Raw genomic sequence first — 22432 nt, forward strand, 5'->3', positions numbered from 1 at the left:
AATGCCTTAAAGTAGTTTTCGCGTCCTGTCATTCAAGCAAGAGCAGTGCGGTGTGGGCTGGAGGAGAGGAGCGTTTCGTGTCGCTTGTTGTCTTACTGAAAACTCAACAAGCACTCCCGGCATACTATTTCTTTCAATTTTACGTTTGACTTTATACAGTTATTGTTTCTTCTTCTATCGTTTATCTGGATTGAATGAGCAGTAGGGGAAATCAGCTCTGACCTTTTTTGGGGGGTGGAAAAAGTGGTCCGGTGCCAGCGGGGCGGTGAGTAAACCGCCGCTGCTGTGGCGGATCATCCAAGGCGGAGGACTGCTATCTTCTGCGTGCTGCTGCCACGGAAATACCAATTCAACGCAAAGGTAAACAATATAACCAGTTTATTAATAATCTCAGGTGGCGAGAAAACTAATTATTAAGATGTTATTTTTTTTTTTTGTCTATTTAACTGATTTTACCATAACGTTTGGATTTTGAGGGGTATTTAGCACTATAATTTGGAAGTTTCTTCGTCGTTTTTGTAATGGTCATAATGCTGTATTGATATTTTTTTTTAAATCTGACATAGTGCTAAAAGTGAACAAGATGAATGAATTCATGTTTTATTTTTTTATTATTTTTCCCCCGTTTGTGATCAGCCCGGATCTCACCTGTTAATGATCTCACCTGTAGAGTAGCCATGCATCATTGGAGAAACAGATGCAACAGTTGTGCTGTTAACCCTCTTACCCTTAGTGTGGACACTACAGGCATAGAAAAGCGCTTCCCTCTTCACATGCTCAGTTTCAATTATTCAGGGGTCACTTAACAGCAGGGGATGCTGCTGGCTTAGACAAAAGTGGTTGAAATAGATCATCAGTTCGATTGATGTGAATCTGTGTACTGTATCAGCTTCTTTTGTTTGTGTACCCACCTGAGAGGTAGGGCCTGTTCATTTTGTGAAGACACATCCTAGACAACCCCCAGACCTTGCTGCTTATTTTGCCAGTGCCTTGCATGAATGACATGCTGCACATTCATTGGATAAGAGATCAGCATGAAGGAGAACAGGGGGATAAAGGCCTTATAAACAGTCGCTGACTCCGCAGCCAGTTTAATCAAGGAAATGGAGGCAGGATGGGAGGAAGGGGAGAGGGAACCTTGGGGATGTTACAATGATAAATGGAAGGGGAGGGGGAGATGACAGTAAGGAAGGTTAATTGAGGAGGAGTATAGGACATAGGGGGGGGGTTGGGACTAGCGTAAAGAAGAAGGCAGTAGCCGTCAGCTAAATGGATGTGACCTCAAGTTCCCAGGGAACAGCTGCAACAACAGGGTCCAGGCTCCAACCTGATTTAAAAGGCCTCCACACACAGAGCCACGCCCAAGCTTCCCTTGAGGGCATGTGACAATTCTCATGTGTGGCATACATCTTATGTGTGAACTCTTCCCCATGAGACAGGGGCAATGAATGTGCACTCTGTGGCCGTTTCTCTGTGACAGAAGTGATGAATGTGTGCGATAGCCCTCTGTGACACTAGTGCTGGTAAACTTAGGTTACTCTGAATCACTTACCGAAGTGATCCGGTTCATTTGTGTCACTTTAGTCAATGTGTTTAAAAATAATAATAGAACATACTTAGCAGCAGCTAGCCAGAGGACGGTTTAGCTCTATGTGAAAGCCATTTATGTCACACACCATTAAAGAGGGAAAGCAGGTCTCCTGCTGATAATACCAGGAGAACAGTGAATCACATTAGGGAGTGAATCACATGTTTGACCAACAAGCACAGCCATCTTTAGTCTGTCAAGCCATATGGAAATGCAAAGCCTAGCTAGAAGAAAGACGACTCAGGCTTTTACTGTCTGACATCATAACTTCCAGTCTGTTCATTTGAAAGTACATTTGCAGTTAGATTGTGGAGTAGTGCGTCTTTGGTATTGGTTTCATGCGCCTCTGATGGAGCTCTATTTAGCCAACACTTCAGGCTTCGCCGTCTTTCCCCCCCTCCACATTTAGTTTGGATGTCTTTTGGGTGGTGGCGCCTGCTTCTAAAAACAGCCTTCGAAGACTCTTCAAGGAGTAGTGAAAGATGACCTGCTCGCAAGGGTCTCCTGTAAGAACGAATTAAAATGTAAGTTGGCGGAAAAAATAGTAGCAGAATGCGTTGTCACAGCTTGGTCTTTGAGAGGGAACAGGAACATTTATTTGGCTTTCAGGCCCAGCATTTTAAGAATAAACACTCTGCTTAGCAGCATTTCTTAAATTACTAACAATAACTCATACCAACACTTCTGATAAACTGACGTTTGCAAAGGAAACTACATTGTAATCTGTGAAAGCATGTTGTGAAGAGTCGATATACCTTGCTATTTTTAAATCTACACTATCTTGCAGCAACTTTAAGCTCACAAGAACAGCAACAAGAGCTGTATGAATAAGTCTACCGGTACCTTTACAAAAGTTAGCAATGTTAAATTTTCATTAACAGACTTGTAATGTAATGCACTACATTACTAAATTGCATCAGTAACTACAGTACATTGACATTGATAAACACATGGAGAAAAATATCGGCCTGCATCACATTTTCAAAGGTCTTTTACATATCGTTAACATCTCTGACAGACAGTCAATACAGAGCATTATTATCTTTTTGACATAGTAATTGCAAAAAATTAACCTTGTTTTAATATACAGTATGACCTCAGCTGTATCTACATGTTGCATTTTCTCTATGTTGTTAATGCATTGATTCCTTGTGCAATTGAAGCTGAACCCTCTCCCCAAATGTGACATAGAAACATGAAGTTTCCAGGGAAAAGAGCGACATTGTTAAAAGTTCATCGGTTGTCTGGAAGGAGTGACATAATAAACAATGCAAACAGTGTTCTCTATCTTTGTGAATGGGTCTTTTTGACACTCAACTCTTAGCAATGCCAATTGAGTCACAATCAGATATACACTAGGACATATTGTAGATGAAAGAAGAATAAAAAGAACAGACATCACCCAACTGGGGTTTGAAAATGTTAAATGAGCATGCAATCTTGACCACGACTTCATTCTAATTGGTATGGCAATAACGGCAATACCATTCATCCACATTTCCTCTATGGAGCAGGAACACCAAGTGTAGTAAGCAGAACTTGCTGTGCAATTATAAGCCTGTAAGTCAGTGTGTTACTGATAACAAGTTCCCTACCATCACTGAAATGCAGACATAGGACATAATATTCAGTCAGAAACCTCTAAACATGTCTTTAAAAATGAAACATGACCATTATCTGCTGATTCCAAGAGGAATAACATAGCCGTGGAGTGTTTACTGTTCCTGGTTTGCAGAGTTCTCACTCACCTGTGGTTGCGGAAATAGAGGCCTTCTAGTTCAAGTGTCAAGCCTTGAGCCTAATATAAGACATCTGCTTGTCATTAATATGGCAGTTTCTACACATTCAAGCAGAGGTGGCCACAGCTGGGCCTTTTCAGATCAACACCAAACTTTGACGTTGCTGTTTGTGTTGAGGCAAACAGAGCAGGCGCACACTTTGTGCAGTACTGCAGTTCTTTTTGATGTCTTGGCTACTGTTAGATGACTTTTGTTCTGCTCTGTGGCTGCTTTTGCTCAGGCATGTGTTAAATTCCATCTAAAAATGCACATACGTATACTGTACAACTATTTATAGCAAATAACGTTTGTCTCTAGGCAGAAGCAGCGCATTGGCTGTTGGGACCGGTAGCTCTGGTGAAAAGGTCTAAATCTGGACAAGGTCTCTTGATTAATACTTAGCAGCTGTTTTTGTCTGAGATTTCAGACATGCCGTCATTTTTGTATCTAAATGGTTTGTCTCTCAGGAAGGAAGTGCAGTTCTTGTCCAATATCCCAGAAAATAAAAATCTATGCAGCTTTTTGTGGGGCGCGCTTGCGTTTTAACTCTCTGTAAAAAGACAACCTAGACCGCTCCTTCACTCTTTTCTATGGTTTCTATTCAATGTAAGCCACATCCCGTAATGCTGCTGTTCGGGGGGTCTGCGGGGACTGCTTCTCCAGCAACATAATACAGCTTTCCTGTGTGATCCAGTTTAGTTTCCTGTGTTTCAGCAAAGGAAAGGCTAGCTCAACAAAGACAGTACGATTTGTGGTGACTTAAGTGTTTAGAGGCTCCTCCTTGTTAAGTTTTGGGCTCACAATTGGTGTTCAACTGCAGGAGCTCAGGGCACTTACTTGCCAGGTGGCAGGAACATGTACAGCAACCCCTCTCTAATCTGCCTCTTTTTTAAATGATATCTGAGCTGTAGTGTTGTAAGTCTTCCATGCTCAGACCGTTATGGTGACAGCTTTGAGTGTAAGCTTGCCAAAGCACCACATAAGAGGCAGATGAGGAGAGAAGTGAACCGAAACATCTGCAACGCACCCATATTGCCTCCACTTTGATACTTAGTTTTATTTGCTGGAATTGACTTTGCTGTAAAAGGTTGAACAAGAAATGTCAATCATGAGCCCCTACCCTGGTGGCTCCTGGTGAGGAATGAATGTTCGGCTTCTGCCCGCTGAAGTACATCTGCCTTCAGTAAAGCTCCATAAACTTTATCACTCCTGGCTCCCTAATACGTTCAGATTTACAGATGTTCTCACAAAGCTACTGTCCACTCAAATTGTGTGCATAAAAAATTCAAATATATAATGTATAAGTGTGATAATTTCCCATTGATATCTTGAGACCATTTAGTTTTGTTAGGCAAGTACCCTGTCATTTATTTAAATTTTGTGGTGCGTGAGCTTGGATTGATGCAGCAAGGTTTCTTCTGCACAGTTTGTCTTCAAAATACTGTACATCGTACGTAATTTTTCAAACTGTATCCAGATAAATATTAATTTCAATTTCTTAGGATATTACCCTCTTACTCACATTTTTAGATTCCCACAATCATACCAGCCTGGCCTTGTTCTTGACTCCTTCTCATATTGCCCTCAGTCTTGGTCTTAATTTACAGTAATTTGAGTTTATATGCCCTTGACTACAATATTAAAATAGATTTTGACCACAAGTAGGTGTGCGCTTTTGTAACCAATGTAAAATATTTTCGTATGTGTCTGTTGGGTTGAGGCTGGGTGCAGTTGAGGTCTTTTTGTGATGGTCTACCTTTTGGAGTGATTGCAGACACCAGGTGTGAAGGATGATTGAGAAATATCTTTACCGCTCTGGACAGCTATTTTCACCATTGGGATGGAGCCATGAATAGTGATATGGACTTGGCACTTTCCCAAGGCTGTGCATAAGCCTCAATTGTTTCTGTCAAACTAGTGAACAAGCAGCTTTTGAGTGCGAGCTTTATTCAGTATCAATGAGAATTAACTGTTGAATAGAAACCAAGACAACGTTCACATTATTGATTGCCAGACATGGAAAAGGGAGACCTTTTCCAGTCTGTATCCCTCTATTGTTATTGGAGTGTATCTTTATCCTTTGTCACACATGAGGAATGCTGACTGGCTTCAGGTCAATTGTGGTTGAGTGTTTTGTGTAAAATGAGTAGAAGTTTCAAAACAAGTAACAAGCTCTTTAAGCTACTCGCAAAGCTGACATTTAGGATGTCGCTACAACCCTTATTTTATTATAAAATGGATTGGTATGAGGATCAGCCGAGCTTGTTTGGTAAATGCTGTAGAATTCTGAAGTATCTTTTTTTGTGATGGACCCAACTTTAAAATGTAACTGCTTTATATCTGCTGCAGCCTGGATTAAATCAAGACCGATCGTTATTTCTACAGCTCCTTAAATATATAAAAAAAAGATAATTTAGGTGTTATTGTTTAAAGCAGCTCAGTTCTTTTCCAGCGAGTAAAACTATGACACATGCTCCGATGTTACTCCCTCTGGCTCTGTACTGAAAAGCGTCTTAAAATGTGGAAAAATAACACAACCCGATGTCATTATTACTGAAAACATCTATATTTATTTGAAGATTTGATAATGAAGGAATGGCAGGCTGAGGAAATAAGGATGAGTGGAAACTTATGTTTGTTTGTTTAACCTTCCTTCCTCTGGCTCACAATTTCTACTCTAGTTCAAGTTATTACTACCGTTGTTTCCATCATAAGAATATTCCCATTAGTTAGTTAATTAGAAAATGTCATTGCTCATATAATCAGGCATCATTTACCAGTCAGTCTTCAGTCAACACTTTTTTGTTTGCTGTGAGGCAATTGCTCATGTGATTGTGCTGCGAACCAAGGAAGCATCTAAAGTCACCAGCATCTGTCTCATTATTATTATTTATCACACAGGGCCTCTTTTAGGGGAGAGGGGGGCAGTGAGTGAAGACACATAAAGAATCAGATCCTCTTTCATGATCTCAGCGGACAGTCTGATTCATTGCTTGTCCTCCATTAGATAATCCTTCTGATGGTGATGAGGGGATGGGGGATGGACAGAGACACCAGAAGAGGCTGTTTGGTATTCTTCTTAGCTCTGTTGGAAGCCGTGTAACCTCTCAGTGTTCCAACATTTTCCCTCTCACCACTGTTTAAAGTCAACGGGGTTTGGCTCATATCAGACAAGTGAGCTGTGGATTGTGATGCTGCCATAAGTGGGAGAGGAAGGGAAGAGGAGGTGGTGTGTGTGTGTGGGGGGGGGGGGGGGGGGGGGAATGCCAAAGATATGCCGGGGGGGAATGCCAAAGATATGCCAGAGACAACTCTGGAGAGACTAAAGCATGATGGAAACCCTCAAAATATTTTGTTTTTGCTGGTTTGTTCTGTTATACAAGATTATACAGAGCAGCGGAATCATCTATTTTAAGACATATTCTGGTAAAGTATTGAACATTTTCAACCACTCTGGACAATGCCACCATGAAGTCTACCTCCAACAAATAACTTTGTGGTAATAAATGACATGATTGTAATCAGCCAAATTAAATTGAGTCATGCAGAATTTGGCTATACATTAGTGAGTATATGCTCCCTAAAACTAAGTTACATAGCTATCCAAGCACTTGGGAGAGCAAGTGCTCCCATGAATAATGACCGGCAGTGCCATGGTGGCAGTGAAACAGCTCAGGACTTGTTGGCAGCTCAAACTCACAATGCTCTTTTTAAGAAAAAGCCAGGGCTTTCCTGCACTTAGAATATCTGTTCTTCCTCAGACATGGCTAAGGAGGAATGGAAAAGAAGGAAAAACAGGAAGGGGCGGCGCGTGTTTCCCAACTCGAATGCAAAGAGGATGACTGAATTCCAAAGGAAAAGATCCCACAGACATGCTTGCCTCTGCTGACTGCTGCCATTTCTTCTTCCCTAACACGTCTCCTCAATTTAAAAGTACGTTAAGGGCTGTTTTAGTATGATCGAATATTAAAACTTAACCATTGATTGTTATGTCCTGGTGGCACTCTGAACGACTGGTTAGCAGTTCTGAGGGCCGGGGTTCAAATCCCGGCCCCGTAGGTGGGGAGTTTGCATGTTCTCCCTGTGCCTGCGTGTGTTTTCGCCGGGTACGGGTACTCTGGTTTCCTCCCACATCCCAAAAACATGCGTGGTAGGTTGATTGAAGATTCTAAGCATTACACACACATTAATAAATAATAAACAGATTAGCTGAATTAACCGCACAGTCTCATTGTGTTTTTATTCAGTTGATCATTCCCATGCAGGCACTGTTGCAAGTCAGTGAAAAAGGCTATCACAAATACTATGGTTGAAATCAAACTCAAGATTTTGGACAGCAGGAGGCGTGCACATGAAGCCTTGAGAAATACAGGCTTCATCTTCTTATCGTCACACGACAGACCTCTTCCAAGTTGTGTCGCACCCTATCACGTTCTGTTCACGTTGTATCCCGTTCTAACATGGCCACTAGGCATCACGACTTTGTTTCTCACCTGCATCGTGATTGCTGCGGCAAATTGACAGTTTGAAAATCTCGCCAGGCACCCACAGCAATGACGGCCTGAGATGTTTGTCCATTGCGTCCCCTTGCGTTGTCTGAAAACTATGCCGTTTTGTCCACAGCTGCCTGAAACTTGGCTGCCGTGACCCCCAAGAAATTAATGTACACGTAGCTTCATAATCAAGCACGTGCATACATAGATCCCCAGTGGTGGTCAAGCACCTGCGCGTTTGCCCTGGGTGAGAAAAATGCCCTCTTTGCTGCAGCCCATTTTTTTCTTAATTCATCAATATTTAAAAATAACAACAAATACCTTTTTGTCATCAATTCCCTTCAAAGTGTTTTGATATTTGATGGGCATTGATTTGAGTCTTTGGAAGAATTCTACATATTAGCTATATGATGTGACATTTTTTTCGTACCCTTCTTCTACTAATAGCTGTGAACAATGAGACCCCTCTGATGCTGCGGAAGCTCTCTGCCAACCATGGTTTAATGTTGTAAGATATGACGAGCAAAATGTCAGGAAAAGCCTCCTAGAAGAGCTGAGATTTATTTGGGATTAACCAGTGGCACATTAAATTGTGGCAGTTGTGTGTATCCGTCACAGATACTGTGATTGATCGTGAGAAGACTTGGCCGGAATTGAATAGGGAGGGGAAAAAAATGCAACAATTTCACAGCGCACTACATTTTGGACAAACCATGGCCACTGGGAACAGGGAAAATGCTCAAATTTGGCCTGATTGTCAGTATGCATGTACTCTGCTTTGGATCTGAAACAACTATACTAGCATAGGCATACACATTATTTCAGTAGTTTACAAAAATATAGTTTACAAAAATAGGGTATGCAATCAATATTTTGAAAATAAAGGCCATATAAAACTTGAATGTTGGTAAGATCTCCTCTTCTTAGATTTGGAATGACATTTTGGAATTATGTCTTTGTCTTTCGGAAACAGGCAACATGCAAGTTGTTGTTGACTTCTGGTCAGAATTTCACTTACCGGTAGTTGCTATTTTTTTGTAGTTTTTAATGTTGTCCCAAATACCAAGAAGTTATATTTCAAAGATTCTGAGGTATGGAGGGGGATTTTAAAGGCATCTATACCTTTAAAATTAATGTTTAGCTTTTATTTATTTATTTTTTTACTTTTTTTTTTTAAATTAATTCCCTCCCATAAGCCTTTTCTTGGCCTGTGCTCCGCTCTACAGAGTTACTGCAGTTTTCTTTAGAACATTCTTCTGTGCAGCTGCAGAGCTTCACAGGCTTCTGACAGATCGCTGCTGCCTGTCTTTGAGGGTTAATCCTCCCTTCTCTGCTCCCAGAAATTTTATATACAGACAGTGTATCAATACTTTTTCAGATATTTCTTTTGAACTGTTGTGTAACATTAACATTTGCTATTGCTCTGTGACAAAAGCCTTTTAACGTTACAAAAGAATGATGTAACTGCTTTTTCAATCCCACATCAAATTGGGGTGTCATATTGTGTCATTCCTATTGCTGTGATGCTGGCCAAAGTTAGTGTAATGAACATCTGCTAATGTTTTGTATATACACGATCGATAAAGGTGAAAGGTTTGGTCGCACTTGCTCATGTTATAAATGAGAAAGTGTCCTTTTTTTCTCACTGGTACTTTGTATAACAAAATACTTAGTACGGCATTCATAGCATACCGCACGTGAGGGCAAAGAGTAGTAATACTATGTTGTGCATCAGATTCGTCTGTTACTTTTCTATGGTGGCACGTGACCCCACAGCAAGGCTAAATGCGCTGCTTATCTCATATGGTAATACAACACACACATAAACACATACACACACATACACGCACACACCAGTGAACAACATTGCAAGTCTAATCTAGGCAACTGTTGACGGACCGTCGACGTGTCTGTCTTTATAATCAGACAATGGTCGTACTGAGGGAATACATCACTTAACACCCCACCTTGGAGGTCAGTGCGTCCTTTACCACAGTGTAAGAGAATGCAGTCTTTTATGGAGCCTCTATGAATAGCCAGTGACTGCCACTGGTCTAAAACAACTCTCGTGGAAATTTTCTGAGCAATGACTTTCAGGAGTTTCTGATTTACGGATCGTCTGGCTTTTGCTTTTACATTCCGCGTGTAAATTAGTTTAGTTTAGTAGTTAGTTTAGTTTTTCTCTTTTAAATTGAAACACTCCACAGTGCAATGTGGAACCTTAAAAGTATAATGGAATTTGAAGAAATGAAAAGAGTCCATTGTCGATTGTTGCATTTATGTTGGGAGCGAAGCAAAAAGAACTGTGACACACCTTAGTAGACGCGATCAATGATAAACTACGAATACTACTAATGGTGTAGCCGTGATTAACGCTCACACAGTAACAAATGTGCAACAATTGCCATTGTTGTTGCTAAACTTCTTGTATGTTGCAATTAAAATTTTATTTTCGATGGTTTTCATTAAACTTCTTGTTTTTGCCATTACTAAAGTCTGTTTCCTGAAAATGAGATCAGTTTTCAAATTGTTTGGCCTCAGTTTCGAACTTACCCTGTATCAGTATCTAACTACATTAGACAGATTTGTTAATACTAGTGCTCGGACTTGGGGTATTTTTTGCCACTCGCTATTCGCGATGACAGAAACAAGCGATGATCGAATTAATTCGATTTGTTTTACTCCTTGTACTATTTCAAAATTATAGTCCAACAAATGAGAAGTCTGATTTGAATATTTGAAAACCATCTATTGAACCATTAAGAAAGAATGGGCACGTTTTGACTTTTGACTGGTGCGTTTTAGCGACTGCATCTCCGTACAAAAAAGTTTTTCTTTTTAGTTTAAAATGGCTTACTTTCACAAAGATCCGTCGCTGTAGACTGGCCACAGGTTGAATCTCTGTTGGGTCTGTTTTGCGATTTTTGCCAGTTCCATAGACCCTCACGGACCAAGCTGCCGCCTTTCCAGCTAGCCTGCTAGCTAGTTAGCCTACTGGCTACCTAGCCGCTGTAGTTCACGGCACGCTGTGCTGGATCAATATTCTCCTAGAAAATTTGCCACCGTGGTGGCCTTCTTCAGGGAATAGGCATGACCCCATTTCCGTTTCTATTGTATCCATGTATCACATTGGACAGCTAGGCTAACAGCAAGCCTCCTTCAGCCATGACCGAATATTTTTTCTTTAAACTAACTTTATGCAGGGCTCAGTGAATCCACAATGCGTACATGCGCAATAAGTCAAGTAAAAAGGCGCTTGACAGAATAAAAAAAGTATATTGACTCGTTTCATTTGAATGCGGAAATTCTGACTGCATTAGTTTTTATTTATTTTTTTAAACTTGATAACTGACTCGATTTACGATCGACTAGTTTGTACCTCTAGTTCACACAATTTTGTTTACCAGGGGTTTTTCTTGTATTGGGATCAGGCTTGTAATCAATTTCCTGAAACTATGACAGCAAAGTTGTTATTGTTAGTATTCTCAAATGAAACGTCAAACTTTTAGCTCTAGCGTGACCGTAGATGTTACCAATTCCAGCTGTTCAGCACAGCCCTCTTATCATTATTAAGTCATGAGGGCTGTATTAAGAGCAAGACAGGCTGAATCGATTTGACTGACCAGAGGACCTGCACACAGCTGAGGGGTGAAAATGCATTGCTAGAGAAGGACTCTAGGGAGCTCATGCTATTTACAGTAAAGGGAATTGTGGGAAAAGGCAGTCTGCAGCAGATACTGTGTGTGTGTGTGTTTGTTTGCATGTGTGTTTTTGAGTGTGTGTGCATGCTCACGCGTGTGGGTACGTGCAGGTGCATATGTGCACATACTGTATTATTGTTCCCATACATGTTTGTCTGTCTGAATTCAATTAGCTGGCTGAAAATAGTCACGTCCCCTCCCAGCCCACCACACATGATAATTTATTAACACCCGTTAAAACTTAACCGGACACGCCTTCCCATGAGGAAGCAGAGTGTGGGTTCTCTGAGGCGGCCTCTCCTATCTCTGGGTTTGAGGTCACCGAAGAGTTGGATGAAGTGGCTGTGGAGACGAAAGTCTGGGGGTCCCTGCTAAAGCCACTGCCCCCGCGACCCGACCTCGGATAAGCGGTAGAAAATGGATGCATGGATGGATAAAACTCAACCATTTACAGATTCAGTCTGTCAAGCCTATAGCTCGTCATTATCATATTTTACTGGAAAGGATGAGTTAAAGTGTGAAGGCAACCATGCACTTAAGCTATTGTTAGTTAAGAAAATATATTTTGAAAGGGCCTACATTGTTCTATTTTATTTGTTGAATAAAGAGAATATGTAGTAATGGAATATCATGTTCCCATGTTCTTTCAGATGGACTTGAAACTGCTTTTAATATCTACATTGTTAGGAGTCTTCTGCACTGCTCAGAAAGGTATGCAAACAATGTATTGTTATGACATCATTATTATATTGTCATACATGTATTAAGTATCGTTGACGAACGCTTGCAATACAGATGTGTTACTCATAATGATGACTACCCAGTTCTCGAAAAAGTGGTAGCTAGCTACTATATCCTGATGATGTCATTGACTATTGCTGAAGCTCCACCTCAGCATCATGGAGAGAATAATGGAGGCTGGATATTCCACTCCCGTCTCCAATTACGATTGAGCCACAGTGTTCCAGATGAACTGATGTGTAAACACGGGGGCTTACAGGCCAGCTTACTTTGCGAGGGCTGCGCTGCACTCTCTGACACTGCGTCCTCTTCTTTTCTCTTTGTTTTTCATTCAGAGGGGAATGAGTGCATCAGTGCAAATGCCAGGTACTGTGGAGAGTGCATCCAGGCAGGAGCAAAATGTGGCTGGTGTACAGACCCGGTATGAATCAATGGTCTAAAAAGCAATGATAAGCATTTTAGATCATAAGTGATGCAGCCAAAACATTACTTCATTTTTTTCATATCTATCCTTGTAAAAAAAGCACTGGATCTGACAATTTAGTGTAATACAACCTCTAATGCCTTCCTCTTTTAATATGGATATTACGTTTAAAAATTATTTTCAAAAACCTTATTAAATCATTAATTTAATTTGATCATCATTCATTTTAAGGTCATGTATTTTTGGCTATTTGGACCTCCATAGAGTGACTCTCTAACATGGACAAAATATAAAGGTGTCAATTTCATTAAAAAAAAACATCTTGCTTTTGTTATACGAGTGTCCAGAAAAGGCCCCTCTAACAGCTACTTCTGTTTGACCCAGTTTTGTATCTTCTTTTTCCATATTTGGCTAAAACTGCCCCCTTTCCTCTGATTGGTTGCCTCTATGTAGAAGACCCACTTGTGAAAGCACACACATTTGTTACGTTGACAGCGCTGCCTCAGGAGCAGAAAGGGAAGGCGGAGAGCTTCACTAGTGACGTAGACAAGTTCAAGAAATTCGAATGACCTGATTTCGGGGCTCTCTGCAGAAAAACATCAGGCACTCATGAATGCGTGGACGATTTTAATTCATAGTTCACATGTTTACTGAGGCCCCACAGAAATAATATTATATCCGAAATACTAGAAAAAGTTGGTTTGGAAAAATATGTCCCCTTTAAATTGAGCAAATTAATAATTTTTTAATTTCTGGCTATAATAACCGGTGATTTCAGGACTTCCTAAAACAAGGTGAGACCTTGTCTACCCGATGTGACGAGCTGCAGTCTCTAAAGAACCGAGGTTGTAGAGAGAGGTTGATAGAGAATCCTCGTGGAGAGAAGAGAGTCCTCAAGAACAAAATGGTGACAAACCGCAGAAAAGGAGCAGAAAAACTAAAGCCAGAAGAAATCACTCAGATCCAACCTCAAAAGCTCAGTCTCACCCTCAGATCAGGTGAAAAATTGTCAGCAAAAAGATCTCTGTGATTATGTTCTCTGCTTGTATTGATATGACTGTAACGGCTGACTTGTTTGTAAAGGCGAGCCCCAGTCTTTCAACCTGAAGTTCAAGCGGGCAGAAGATTATCCCATTGACCTGTACTACTTGATGGACCTTTCTTACTCAATGAAAGACGATCTGGAGAATGTGAAGAACTTGGGAACTAGTTTAATGCTAGAAATGTCAAAGATCACATCTGACTTCAGGATAGGTAATTATTTTACTTCTCAATTTATATTTTGGAAGTTTTACTTTTTGATTCACAGTAAATCATATAATTGTGTCCTTCCTGGGTTTGATAAAAAATGTTGTCGTAGGCTTTGGTTCTTTTGTGGAGAAGACAGTTATGCCATACATCAGCACCACCCCAGCCAAGTTGTTGAACCCATGCACCGGTGACCAGAACTGCACCAGCCCATTCAGCTACAAGAATGTTTTAAAGCTCACCAGTGATGGCAAAAAGTTCAACACCCTGGTGGGCCAACAGCATATTTCTGGAAACCTGGACTCTCCTGAGGGGGGCTTCGATGCCATCATGCAAGTGGCTGTGTGTGGGGTATGCGGTAAAAACAAAATAAACTTGTACCTATTCAGTGAATGTGCACGAGCAACACTAATAATGTGTGGTTTACCAGGTTGTTTTCCCACAATCGTAATTTACTTGAAGGGATGCAAAACCATTGACCATGTTTATGCGCTGATGTGTGAACATGTATTTTATGAGACCTACATCCAGATTTTTGCTTTAGTGATAATCAAAAGCTCATGCACATTTTACGATGGAAACTGAAAGTATTTTACAATGTACTGTATGCTTTTTCCTCATCTCTCAGGAGCAGATTGGTTGGAGGAATGTGACTCGCCTGCTGGTGTTTTCCACTGACGCTGGCTTCCACTTTGCAGGAGATGGCAAGCTCGGTGGCATCGTACTGCCTAATGATGGAAAATGTCATTTGGAGAACAATTCATACACGATGAGCCACTACTATGTGAGTATCCAACTTTTCTCGCTTTGGAAATGACATGACCACTCTTCTTAAGTGTACAATGTGTGTTTTTCCTCTAAATGTAATGTTTTCTTCTTCTTTCAGGACTATCCCTCGATTGCTCACTTGGTTCAGAAGCTGAGTGACAACAACATTCAAACCATATTTGCTGTCACAGAGGAGTTTCAGCCTGTTTATCAAGTTAGTTCTATATTTATTAATGATGACACACTCTATCATGCCGAACTACTGTATGTTAACAACATATCATACGAAAATTTATATTTTCAGTGATTTCTGAATTTAAAATGTCATTGGTTCACTTAATGCCAGAAATATAAACATTATTTTGTCATCTAACAGTGTAAACTCAATTATTAGATTTAGCAGTTAGTACAAGTGTAATTCAGAAGTAGATTCACTAATCATAGGAGTCATTTGATAAGCATATAAGAATTCGTGTTTCTAATTCTTATTGTTTGTTTACTCGTGTATGTGACAATTTGGAAGAAGTTCAGTGTTGCTTCCTAGAGTGTAAATAAATAACTGTACCAAAAACAAAATAAATCTAACTAGGCCCATACATCTGTTACAAATTAATGGCAGCAACTCCTTGAATCCTTGATTATTTCCATCTGTTGTGCAGCCATAGCCTCGTCGAGTGGGATCAAGGTTCTTTCAATGGGTGACCCCACAGAAGCTCTGGTGTGTTTTGAGCAATAAAACCTGTGTAATTCAATAGTATCCATTCAAATTACAAGAAAAACAAACTGTAATGCAGTGCTTCAGTGCTTATTTGGATTTTATGGTATAAATTTAATAAATTTTGAAAAAATAAATAACACTGTAATGTGACTTTCTCTTGTGTCCTTAGGAGCTCAAAAATCTGATACCAAAGTCTGCAGTGGGCACCCTGTCTGCCAATTCAAGCAACGTGATCAACCTCATTATAGATGCTTACAATGTAAGTATGATGTCAAGACAGTAAAAAGTATAATTTATGTATGTCACATGGAGCACTGTTTAAAGCCTTTTTACTTCAGTGGAACAGTCTCATTGTCTACATTTTTAGAACTGCACGAGTTACTAACAAGTTATCATTGGAAGAGGAAAGATTAAGTTCAGATTAAGTCTTTGGTCTAAGTGAAATATACAAAATACTCTATTCGGAAAAATGTCCCTAGTTATTCATTCATTTAATATTCAGCTAAGCCATTTGTGTCGTCTACCGTCGAAACAAAACTACCAGATGACATTCCAGTGCAGGGGAAAAAAAAATTTACATCCATGTTATTATCTCTTCTTTGTTTGACAGTCGCTCTCATCTGAAGTCATTCTGGAGAACAGCAAGCTTCCAGAGGGAGTGACCATTGCTTACACATCCCGCTGTAAGAATGGAGTAATTACTGAGGGTGAAAATGGACGAAAGTGCTCCAACATCTCAATTGGAGATGAGGTGAGGAATACAATTTGGAAATAAAATTGGAAAATGTAGAAGCTGTTTATTTGCATCACATGTTAAGAATCGGCGGCACGGTGGTTGACTGGTTAGCACATCTACCTCACAGTTCTGAGGACCGGGGTTCAAATCCCAGCCCCGCCTGTGTGGAGTTTGCATGTTCTCCCTGTGCCTGCGTGGGTTTTCTCCGGGCACTCCGGTTTCCTCCCACATCCCCAAAAAAACATGCGTGATAGGTTGATTGAAGACTCTAAATTGCCCATAGGTGTGAATATGTCCGTGAATGGTTGTTTGTTTCGATGTGCCCTACGATTGGCTGGCGACCAGTTCAGGGTGTACCCCGCCTCTCGCCCGAAGATAGCTGGGATAGGCTCCAGCACTCCCACGACCCTTGTGAGGATAAAGCGGTACAGAAAATGGATGGATGGATGGATGTTAAGAATCAGCAGTGGGGTTAAAATACAGGATATATCACATTAAATCTGTTTTTCTCTCATTTTTCTTTCATTTATGATGTTCCTTTCTTTACACAGCTAGGTAATGCAACAAGTAAGGAGAAACACTAAGAAAAAAAACTGTTTTCTAAAACCCAGCCACATGTGCTGCTTTCAATAATATAAATTAATTGTGGGTGAATTAAAATTACCTCCAGATGTGCCGCATTTTTACCTCTACACTTATTGGTAACAATAAAAATAAATAAATAAATAAAATAAAATAAAAATGCACATGCCTTAAATCTACTGTGATAGAATATCCAATTTAGGCTTAAATCCCCAAAGTTCCATTCCAGTTTCCATTTGGATTGTTGTTGTTCACAGGTCACATTTAACATCAGTGTGACATCTAAGGGCTGTCCAAAGCACGGCAAGCCTGAGACAATCAAGATAAAGCCCCTAGGATTCACAGAGGAGGTAGAGATTACCCTCAGCTTTATTTGTGAGTGTGAATGCCATAAGGAGGGTGTCGCCAACAGTGACAACTGCCACTATGGGAATGGGACCTATGAATGTGGAGCCTGCAAGTAAGTCTGGATATTACTACCACCTTTGCTGCATCATAAATATTCTTGTAGGTATGTAAGAATGTAAGAAAGATTAAACCATGTGTATTTCCATGTGTTTTATGAAAATTGCATTGTCCCCTTTCAAATAAACTGATTAATAATAATATGTAGAAAGAAGAAGCAGCACAAAATCTGTTATTCCTTCCTCCTCCCTCCCAGGTGTTATGAAGGACGTGTCGGCAAACAGTGTGAATGCAGCAGCAATGATGTGGCTACAGAGGACATGGACCGCACTTGCCGCAAAGACAACGGCACTGACATCTGCAGCAACAATGGCGACTGTGTTTGCGGCACGTGCGAATGCAAGAAGAGAGACAACCCGGAGGAGCGCTACAGCGGGCAGTACTGCGAGTGTGACAACTTTAACTGTGACCGCTCAGGAAACAAACTATGTGGAGGTGAGCAAAATAATGGAACTCTCTTTTTGAGACAATATTAAGTAGCTTCCCTTTTTGTTTTCATTCTTTAGGGCATGGGCGTTGTGAGTGCAGAGTCTGCATCTGTGACAACATGTGGACTGGGACCGCCTGTGACTGTTCTCTGGATACCAGCACATGTCTGGCCAGCAACAGGCAGATTTGCAATGGCAGAGGGACATGTGAATGTGGCACTTGCAAGTGCACTGACCCCAAATTCCAGGGTCCTACCTGTGAAACGTGCCCTACCTGCCCAGGAGTGTGCACTGAACACAAGTAGGTTTGACCAGGCTGTCAGTAAACAAATACTTGAAGGACACGCTTTAATTCACAAAATAACCCAACACAGAAAGTTTAAGTAATTCCGTTTACAGCTTTTCAGGAGAACCGATAACCTATTCTGTTAAGTTTCAGTTGAGGGAAACTTTCCAATCGTCAAGTGCAGATTTTTTGTTGTTGTTGTTGTTGTTTTTTTGATGAGTCAGTAACAAACAATAAAGCCTATGTGTTTGTCTCAGTCAAACATTTTGTCCCCCATGAGGCACAATATGCGTAGTGTAATTGCACTTCGATGTTTGAATTTATGATGGATACATGAACTGTAATGACATGTTTTTGTATTCATAGGGAGTATTATACTATGCCTGATATATCTCAAAATCAAAAGTATCATGTGGGTGGTATCCAACAATAATCCCTAAACCTTGATGAAGGTTAAACAATGTAATAGCTACAAAATTGACCAAACACAAATCACTATACTACTATCTTTCCTCCAGAGAGTGCGTCCAGTGTCGGGCATTTGGTACAGGCGAGATGAAGGAAACGTGTGAACGAGACTGCAGCTACTTCAACTTGTTCAAAGTGAAGGACAGGGACAAGCTGCCTCAGCCCAACGATGCCTCCTACCCCGTGATGCACTGTAAGGAGAGGGACGCAAACGACTGCTGGTTCTACTACACCTACGCTGTCAACAACAACACAGAGAAGGAGGTCCATGTGGTTGAAACTCTGGGTAAGCTGGAAGCCTATCTAATGCCAACTCGGATGTGGTTGTTGTTTTATTGTTTTTGTCAGGCAAAGTTCAATCCAGGCTTTGTGGCAATTGGATTTTAAAATAACTCTTAAGTTGCTCCACATACTGTCGCCTGAGAGTGTCCTTGATATCTGTGTCTTAATGCTCCATTGCTGGGTTTCAGACTGTCCTGCAGGTCCTGACATCATCCCCATTGTGGCGGGTGTAGTTGCTGGCATTGTCTTGATTGGTTTAGCCCTGCTGCTCATCTGGAAGCTGCTGACAATCATCCATGACAGAAGAGAATTTGCCAAATTTGAGAAGGAAAAGATGAACGCCAAATGGGACACGGTGAGGGTCTGGAAGTACAACAAGCTCAGTGAGATATTGGTGGGATACTTCTGTGGATATTACAGCATTCTGAGTCATACTGATGCAGAAAACAGGTGTTTGAGAGGCTGTGGTGAAATGTTGGCCTCCAAGCAGTGAATTCATTTGTGAAGATCGTGAACTTTGCAGACCTGTTAATATTAATTTTAAGTGCCTCACTTTTTCTAAAGTCTTGTTTGGAGAAACAGATCCAATATGTGGCCGTTGAACAGCTCTCAAAATCAAGTGGAAAATGTTGGAGGCTCCATGGACTTTTTAGGGAATGTTATGCACTCTGAGCATAAGCCGAACCTTTTTCCGGGGAGTGTCAGCACCTCCTCCTCTCCCTTCTTCCTGCCTGGTGTACAGTCACCAGCCAACATCAATATGACAGGATTGCAGCACGACTTACTGGTCTGTAATTAGCCTCCACCTAGTGGTGGCGTGATAAAACCTTATGTTTGTGATACATGTCTCTTGCGCCACCTTTTGGTGGGATTGGTGTAGTCCTCAGTTGTTGAGCTATGGCTCTGTTCTGTGCTGAGGTTTTACAGTATTCCCATTCACTTTCACTCTGAGCTCTTTTGTGTTATGTATGTCTTTTATGTTTTCATTCTTGACTTTTCTCAGCATCCGTTTTGCAATCTTATTTGTTCGTTACTGTTGAATTCTTTCTGTGCCCATTCTCTATATGTAGCAAGAAAACCCCATATACAAGAGTCCTATCAATCAGTTCCAGAATCCAAACTATGGGCGTAGAGCTGCTGTCCTTTAAGTTTGTATTCTTTCACATTTCCACTTTATTTTCCTGCATGGATTATTTGTGTGTGTACTGTCTCTTAGTATCTTCTTTTGTATCTCTGTTTACAAAACCCTAAATAATACATGAGCTTACAAGGGATCATGAGGAGGAATATAGTAGTGACAAAGCAAGTGCATGAGTGTGCTGTGATACACACAATTTGAGGATCAAGTCTCATTTATGGCTACAATTACAAAAAGGCATTTTCTGGAATGTTAAAAAGGTCTCATCTCTACCTGCAAATATTATCTCAAAGGCATGTTGTGAGTGTGTTTTAAATGCATTGCAAATGAATATCCATCCATCCATCCATCTAGCCATCCATTTTCTGAACCGCTTATCCTCACTAGGGTCGCGGGCGTGCTGGAGCCTATCCCAGCTGTCTTCGGGCAAGAGGCGGGGTACACCCTGAACTGGTCGCCAGCCAATCGCAGGGCGCATATAAACAAACAACCATTCGCACTCACATTTACACCTACAGGCACTTTAGTTTTCAATTAACCTACCATGCATGTTTTGGGGATATGGGAGAAAACCCACGCAGGCACAGGGTGAACATGCGAACTCCACACAGGCGAGGCCAGATTTGAACCAGGGTCCTCAGAACTGTGAGGCAGATGTGCTAACCTGTCACTACCGTGCCGCCGCAATAATAATACAAAAAAGAATGGTATCCATTTCTTTGTGTGATTGTTTTTTTTTTTTTTTTTTAAATTGTGGGAATGTATAATAATTGTGACTGTTTTGTTTAATTCCCAGGGTGAAAATCCCATCTACAAAAGTGCTGTTACGACTGTGGTCAATCCCAAATATGAAGGAAAATAATGAACAAGAATTTGACATCGACAGCATACAGACATCTACAGCTTCTGAGGAGGATTTTGTTGTTTCCTGTTGTTGCTTCACCATTACAATGCACATGCGTCTTTATTTTTACTAACACATATTTATATGCTTTTGTTGTATTTTAGATGTACAGTATGTGTATATACTTTTCAAATGAATATTTCTTGGAAGTTGATGGATTTGCGTTGTTTTTCTAACCTGCCAAAAGTCTGGTGCGGGCATATATTTTCGCTTGTTTTACCAACAGAACGTGGATATCCTGAATATTAATTTATGCCCCAGAAATATACAGCTTCTTAAATGTTGTGCTAATTTCCCAGCTCATGTTGAACTCTACTCCCTCTTGTGTCTTTCTGCACTGACTGTTTGTCTGTGGTGTCTTTCTATGTGACAAGAGCTGAGGTGTTTTTGATAAATCGTCAGCCATAGCAGCACATTATGCCACAATATGTGTATATCTTGAAAAACAAATACAATACCAATTTACTCCTTCAGTTTAGCATTTTGGTAAAAGTTTCATGCCACAAAAGTGAATATTTGTAAATGTAGTTTGGACTGCAGCAGTTTTATTGCACTCTTGCGTTTCGCTTACTTTGAAGGAATTACACCACAATATAAATGTTTAATATCAACAGTCATTTGTGTGGTTGATATGCAGTCATAAATGGACTTTATACCACTTGTACAAATATGAAATGATGGCAGTGCTGAGGCAAATGATTTGTCGTCTTTTGTTTCTTTTTTTTAAGCGAGCAATTGTGATACATCTAATTTACCAATAACAGTGACTTCTTTATTCTCAGGTCCTTTCCTGTATTTTTGCCAAGCACACCAAAAAAAAATTATTTTGTGAACTTGTTTCTCAGTCATCATTTTTTACAAAAATATTTTATCATTCACCTTAATGCCTCAGAAGCACCACACGCGCCTTTACAGTATTGTTTAAAAAACTCCCTTTTATTTCAGTTACCATGTTCTCTCCCAGTGCTGTAATGACTTATTTATTAAATAAACCTCCAAAACAGTGTTGTTGTCTGTTTCTTAGGCTAGACAGAATAATATGCCCCAAGCAATCCCATGCAGCGTAAACTGTAAATCTACACGATGGGCACAGTCACCATGGGCTCTTCTGACTCTCTGTCTGCATATAAGCACAAATGAATCTCTGCAATGTTTTGTTTTTGGCTACATCATGTCATGTTTAATTAATATGAAAACGTGTTTTCATTAGCCCTAAATCTGAATTAGGTATTGACTATAAAGTAGTAGAATGAAGGCAATATGTTTAACATCTGCTGACTGATGTTACTTATTTGACACTTCCTATTATTTTGTCACATTTGATATTACTCTGTGCTGGATTCCATAATTGATACCACCACCACATGTGAATGTACACATATTTGCATTTTTTATTTAAATTACACGTTTACATCCTGGAATACAGCATTTCGATGATACGAACAGCAGTAAGAATTTGTCGCTATGCGGCACAAGAGAGCATGCTCAGTTACTGCTGTTATGGTACTGCTGTACAATTTACTGTTTCATTTGCTTGTTTTATATTTATTGTCTAGAAGTGATTTTTGTATTTACAAAGTGTAATTATAGAGTTGGTTGGCGATAGACTGGCGCATTCTGACATACAATTTTGTTTTACCTCACCACCATAGGAGCAGATCTCTGTTGTAAACCAAGGACCCAT

General features: G+C 40.4%; 1 protein-coding gene across 3 annotated transcripts; it reads left to right on the forward strand.

The window, feature by feature from the left end:
• The first annotated feature begins 32 nt into the window (after nucleotides 1-32).
• On the forward strand, nucleotides 33-21752 carry itgb1a (integrin, beta 1a). 3 transcript variants are annotated; one of them, XM_061758544.1, is made up of 17 exons: nucleotides 33-360; nucleotides 12211-12271; nucleotides 12637-12722; nucleotides 13504-13723; nucleotides 13809-13979; nucleotides 14086-14324; nucleotides 14602-14757; nucleotides 14860-14955; nucleotides 15629-15718; nucleotides 16070-16210; nucleotides 17035-17237; nucleotides 17439-17677; nucleotides 17749-17971; nucleotides 18475-18710; nucleotides 18895-19061; nucleotides 19777-19854; nucleotides 20641-21752. In XM_061758544.1, the coding sequence occupies exons 2-16, from the start codon at nucleotides 12211-12213 to the stop codon at nucleotides 19852-19854; spliced, it is 2406 nt and encodes an 801-aa protein (XP_061614528.1). In that variant the 5' UTR covers nucleotides 33-360; the 3' UTR covers nucleotides 20641-21752. The 3 variants fall into 3 exon arrangements, with proteins under 3 accessions (XP_061614528.1, XP_061614529.1, XP_061614530.1); XM_061758545.1 differs by lacking the exon at nucleotides 19777-19854; XM_061758546.1 differs by lacking the exons at nucleotides 33-360; nucleotides 12637-12722 and having other exon boundaries at nucleotides 12249-12271.
• Nucleotides 21753-22432: the final 680 nt, after the last annotated feature.

Source organism: Phyllopteryx taeniolatus, chromosome 20, assembly GCF_024500385.1.
Source record: "Phyllopteryx taeniolatus isolate TA_2022b chromosome 20, UOR_Ptae_1.2, whole genome shotgun sequence".
NCBI lineage: Eukaryota > Metazoa > Chordata > Actinopteri > Syngnathiformes > Syngnathidae > Phyllopteryx > Phyllopteryx taeniolatus.